Source organism: Trichechus manatus, unplaced genomic scaffold (genome assembly GCF_000243295.1).
Source record: "Trichechus manatus latirostris isolate Lorelei unplaced genomic scaffold, TriManLat1.0 scaffold00209, whole genome shotgun sequence".
NCBI classification, from domain to species: domain Eukaryota; kingdom Metazoa; phylum Chordata; class Mammalia; order Sirenia; family Trichechidae; genus Trichechus; species Trichechus manatus.
The window spans coordinates 3,222,450-3,228,449 of NW_004444145.1; the positions used below are offsets into that span (position 1 = coordinate 3,222,450).

Consider the following 6,000-nt stretch of genomic DNA (forward strand, 5'->3'; position numbering starts at 1 on the left):
TCATGCTGACCTAAAACCATTTAATTTTTTCATTAGATGGGAACAGAAAGGGCTGAGAAAGATACTGCATGGAAGTGAAACGGTAATAAACTGGTTTGCTATCCATAACCATTCCTGGGCACTTTTAGGATAATCAGATCTGCCTCATCACCTAATTCTTAGGGGTATGGAGATCAGATGTCCTTGAAATCCATACCTGACATGCCACAACAGGTTTCCTAAACTAGACCAATTCAACACATACTGGCTGTTGAGTTGACCCCAAGGGTAGTACAGCCTTCAGAAGGATTAGGGGGGAAAGTAGACCATTAATGACATGTAAATTTTCAAATAACTAGTTATGTAAGATAATTAACTTACATTAAATGAGTAGTGAACAATATAGAGAGAGTCTAGTGGACTGATAGATTTCTGGCTAGTATGTGCAAAGGTATTTAAAGGCTTATTCTACAGTCAGGATGATAAGTGGTAAGGGGGAAATGGTTTATCCAAAAGGAGTGGAACAGTGACAGCCCTTTTGAAAGAGGAAGAATGGCTCTCCTGCTCCATCCATCCACAGTTCTCTGGTCAAGCATGGATACATGCAGCAGAGTTCTGCACTGATAATAGTGACCATAGTTCTCATTGCCACCTTGCCTTATTGTCCTCTTGTGCTTTGCCTCCTTTCAGGATATTGATTTACACCTCATGATACCCAATGGGAAATGTGTCTGCTTTTGGTGGGTGGGGGAGAAGGCCAAATTTTGTCTGTTTTTCCCTTGACTCTTCTCTACAGTATTTAGCATGATCATTATGTGCACTATTTTGACCAACTGTGTATTCATGACTTTTAGTAACCCTCCTGACTGGTCGAAGAATGTGGAGTAAGTAGCTCATTTATTTATTTGTCTGTTTTAAATTTTTAGTCTCTGGATCTTCATTTGCCACATTTTATCCATCAAGGAAAAAATTCAGTTATTGCCCACTCTTTACTTTACAGAGAGGGGTGAGAATATAGGTGGAATGTATTGAGTAGTCTTGGAAGTCAACTCCAGAAAGATGCTCTGGAACTTACTACCGTTCACTGCTGTCCTTCCCTGTGCTAGCTGGTGCCTTTGACTTGCTACCCCATCACCATCTTGTATCCTCAGTTTCTGGTGATACTGTGTTCTTCTCCAACGTTAGGTGTCCCTTCTTTGGAGTCCCAGTGATGCAGTGGTTAAGAGCTTGGCTGCTGACCAAAAGGTCAGCAGTTCGAATCCACCAGCCGCTCTTTTGGAAACTCTATGGGGCAGCTATACTTAGTCCTATAGGGTCGCTATGAGTTGGAATCTACTCCACGGCAAAGGGTTTGGGTTTTTGAAGGTTAAATATAGTTCTGGGGCCTACACCTCATTGAAAATGAGCGTGCATGGCACTATGGAGTTACACCCTTGCTACATCCTTCAGAAGCCTGTACAACATTCCAAAGTCCTTGGTTTGTGCATTTCAGTAAGTTTCATTCAGATCATTCCTTTCTCCTCCTCATTTTCTGTTGCATTGGCCTGTGTCCTTTCCTTTTTGTCTCTGTTAGTAGAAGCCACACTTCAGGCAAGTATGATCTTAAAAGGTTCATTTAAAGTTTCTGTCTGTTCAGAAATTACCTCAAGCTGTCCATTCCTTTGACAGGTACACGTTCACAGGGATTTATACATTTGAATCACTAGTGAAAATTATTGCAAGAGGTTTCTGCATAGATGGCTTTACCTTTTTACGGGATCCATGGAACTGGTTAGATTTCAGCGTCATCATGATGGCGTAAGTTCTCTGCTTATTTTATTGGTGTTCTGGGTGTGGTTATGTGTGTGGTTGTGTTTCTGGGGCTGTTTGTATGACAGTGTTTGTAAGTGTGAGTTTGTATGAGGAATTAACAGAGAACCATGTAAGGCCCAACGGGCTTATGCCTATGGTTCTTGCTGGTGACGGCCCCTTATGGTACAGGCAATGACAGTGTGTTTCTGTGGGAGAAGGTAAGCAGAGGGTTTACAGCTGGGAGAGAAAGTAGGAGGTGATTTCCTATCGACACGCCCTCATATTTTCTGCCCCGTTATAACCTTAACTGGAGCCCTGGTGGCGCAGTGTTTAAGAGCTTGGCTGCTAACCAAAAGGTCGGCAGTTTGAATCCACCAGCTGCTCCTTGGAAACCCTATGGGGCAGTTCTGCTCTGTCCTATAGGGTCGCTATGAGTCAGAATTGACTTGACAGTGAAGAGTTTGTTTTTTGGTTATAACACTAACTGAGATTTGCATGCCCATCACTAAGGGGCCTCTGTGGAGACTTGGAATTTCTTAGATGCAAATCTTAAGCTGAAAAATGAATTTCCTGGATATGTTATGTCACATGAAATTTAATGAGACTGCCCAGGTGTTGCAGACTTCAGAACATATTCTAGAGTCAAAACATTAGCCACGGTATCCAAACTAAAGAATTACTGGCCAGAACTTAAAACTATTGCTAGAGACCAGTATAACTCCATATTGGTATGCTTGCTGCTCTCAGTAAATTGTGTTGTTTCAGCAATGAGAATGTATCTCTCTGAGAAACAGTTGATGATAAAACAGCTTATGGGAGGCTTTCTTATTTTTCTTTCCAGATTGGGAAAGAATTTTGTGGTTTGGCAGGGACTAGGGGTGGTGTATAGGTTTGGTGTGTGTCTGTGTGTGTGCACACAGATGTGTAAGAGAGAGGGTGCGTTTGTGTATATATGGGTCCAGGCATCTGGTAGAAAGATGTGTTCCAACTAGTAAAATGTGAATGAATAATACACACTGAATATTTGAAACTGGAATGTTGACTTTCTTTTAAGGCAGTTTCTGTCATCCAAGTATTATGAATACACATTGGTGTTCATTTAAAATATAAGTGTCCTTGCTAGGCACAGAGCTGGTGATAAAATGGGCGTTTAACATGATATTTGCTTTGATGCCATGATCTGGATTTTCCTGAGCCTATCTTTTGTATGCCATAGGCTAAAACTTCACCTGTGGGCATGACTGCAAAGATAATGCATACAATTCTTGGACAAGTCATTTGGATATACAAACATTTAGGCATTTTTGCCATTTTCAACAAGGGAACTACTTTAACGTAGATTTATTTTTGTGGGGCTCCTGCTTCAGAAGTTTCTCTTCCTTTTCTAAGAAATCATTCACAAAACTTGGGTATATAACCCTTTGACACCTCCTGGCCTTCTTTTTTACTAAATAAATAAATGGGCTGAGAATAAAGCCACTCTGATGGAGATCAGCATTATCACTATGCTGATTAAGAGATAAACCCCAGGGAACTCCTGGTTGCATAACTTCTTTCAAATATACTCTCAAGTTCTCCTCGTCCAAAAAAAAAAAAAGGTGTTCTTTAAATATTTATATTTTGAAACTTTTCTTTTTCTAGGAAAAAAATGAAACCGTAGCTTGTATGTAAGACCCTTTCTTTCCCCCATTCCCAAACCCTCGCCCAGTGGTACCATTACAAGTTAACTTTGGTTTGATTCTGCAGGTATATAACAGAGTTTGTAAACCTAGGCAATGTTTCAGCTCTACGCACTTTCAGGGTACTGAGGGCTTTGAAAACTATTTCGGTAATCCCAGGTAAGATGGCCCGGGGTTGGTGTTAGGTGTTGGGTTAGGGCCCTGATGTGACGTATTGTACTTTTTGTTTTGTTGTGGTTTTGTTTTTTCCTTTGGTGTTTGTGTTTGTGTCTGTGTTTGTCATTTGTGTCTGTGTGTGACCTCCCTTACTACAGATATGTGACAGAGTTTGTGGACCTGGGCAATGTCTCAGCGCTGAGAACATTCAGGGTTCTCCGAGCTTTGAAAACTATCTCTGTAATTCCAGGTGAGAAAATTTAAACACGAGACTGACTTTGCCTCATCTCCTCTTTCCCCTCCATTCATTTTATCCACCACATTCTAAGCCAGCATCAGCACTGTTGATATGGCCTTGCATCCCGCATGTTTTTTCTGGGAGAGGGTCTCTGGAACGGCCCTTTGGTCCTTAGGCAGCATTCTCTGACAGTGCTCGCCAGGCATGCAGCACTCATTCCATCCATGCTTTTAAAAAAGCACGTGCTTAAGAATCACTTGGACCTTACAATATCTGAAAAAATTGTCACAGAGCTAGCTGTCTCTTTGAATAGAAGTCATTTGCTTCCTTGCCTCATGGAATTACAGTAATTTAAACACACGCCATCCCTCCATTGCTTGTGATTTCTAGGCTTCCTATCGCATGGTTTGCTGATGGGATGTCATTCAGAGAATTGTGCTTTTACTGTTACTGTATTTGTGGAATTATTCAGTCACAGAAGAGACTGACCCAATTAACTAGTCCGGTATTACAGATAAATTCAAGAGCCTTGGAGTTAGTGAACTTTAATAATCACTGTCTATCACGTTCTGCTGCTGTTTCACTAGAATAAGAAGCAGTATACACCTGCTGTATGTATACTCAGGCATCACTGTCAAACCTAAATCTCAATGAAAACTTATGCAGGTGCTGTTAAAAAATCAAAGGTAAGATAAGACGCAATTTAATGTATAGTGAAACATCAAAAGGTATGGGCAAATAAAAAGTACCAAAACTTGAAAAAGGAAAAGGAATCAGTGGGTGGATTGAGAGGTCGTTGACAATCTCTTTAAAATTTCTGCCTTCCCCCCCTGCCTTTTGGGCCTAGTCGAGCTAGTCTTAACCTTTTGAAGGTTATGGATCTCTTTGAGAATTGAATGAAAGTTTACAGAACCCCCTGAAGTCCATCCATGATTAAGATCACTTAATTTAATTTAAACCCTTGCAACTAGGTAATACTATGTTTCTAAAGACCAATCTTGAAATCTGGAATGAAAGATGTTTTAGTTAGTCTTCCAAGCCTAAAATATACTGGCAATAATTTGGCAGAGGCGAAGACTGTGCTGTTAGTGGTTGGATTTCAGTCACGTTCAGGAATTTTCAAGGAAGACTCCCTAGAGACCAGCCTTTCTATAGCAGTTTTGTAGAAATGGGAACATGAAGAACAGAGACATCCTATTCCTGGCATCTGGTGGCTTTTCCCCTTGTGGCTGACTCAGAAATATTTCTCTTTTTCCTTTTCAACATTATCTAAATATCAGATACAGGAGAGAGGGAAGCACAAAGGTAGAATCCTGGAGAGAACAGACTTGGAGTGTGGTTTACCGAGAACCACAGGAAAGGTATACCTCAGTTTTCCCATTTACACATTTGGGCCATGGAGTGGGCCAGTAAATTAGTGCCTGGAGTATACTAAAGATAAATTTGTTTATTTTTAGCAATGCTAGCTTACTCCTTATCAACTAGGGACTGGATATCAGATGGAGTATATCCTTCTTGGCAAAAAAACGACAACCCTGACATATCAAGGTTTAGTTCCCGGCCATTTTAAATTCATTTGACAGAAAGCCCAGTTCATTCTCCTGGAGCCTCATGCAGCTCATTGGTGGTGGCCTAATGCTTAGGCAAGACCTGCCTTATTTTTCAAGGCATCTAGAGTGCCAGATCTTCACTTCCATTTTTCCTTTGGTCTGTCTCTCCTCCTCTGGCCCCTTTTAAATATGATCCCAAGTTTTCTGCTCACTTCCCCCAGTGTACTCTGCAAGGCATCTGTCTCCTTGTGTTCTTGTGATCTCAAAACTTCTCCTCCCAGCATTAAATTGGAAAGCTGCATTCTGTTGTCTAACTAGGGCAGCAGATGCTATCTCTGGTCTAGCTCATAGCTTCTACCTCTGCTATATGGCTAACTTTTGACCACAACATTTCTCCAGTATAACTTGTGACTGATATCATTTTATTTATCTTAATACTCTGGTACTGTATATACGTATGGAGCCCTCATGGCCCAGTGGTTAAGAGTTACAGCTGCTAACCAAAGGATCAGCAGTTCAAATCCATGAGCCACGCCTTAGAAACCCTATGGGGCAGTTCTACTCTATCCTACAGGGTCACTATGAGTTGGAATCGACTTGACGGCAA

General features: G+C 41.1%; 1 protein-coding gene across 6 annotated transcripts in view; it reads left to right on the forward strand.

Moving 5' to 3' along the window:
* SCN8A (sodium voltage-gated channel alpha subunit 8) overlaps positions 1-6,000 on the forward strand; it is a 228,317-nt gene that overhangs the window by 118,338 nt on the left and 103,979 nt on the right. For 3 of the 6 annotated variants that reach the window (XM_004388346.1, XM_004388347.1, XM_023742419.1), the window contains 3 exons: positions 774-863; positions 1,648-1,776; positions 3,517-3,608. In XM_004388346.1, coding sequence (XP_004388403.1) covers positions 774-863; positions 1,648-1,776; positions 3,517-3,608 — 311 coding nt within the window. Of the gene's footprint in view, positions 1-773; positions 864-1,647; positions 1,777-3,516; positions 3,609-3,763; positions 3,856-6,000 lie in introns of all 6 variants that reach the window. The other 3 variants (XM_004388345.2, XM_023742420.1, XM_023742418.1) reach the window with 1 other exon arrangement.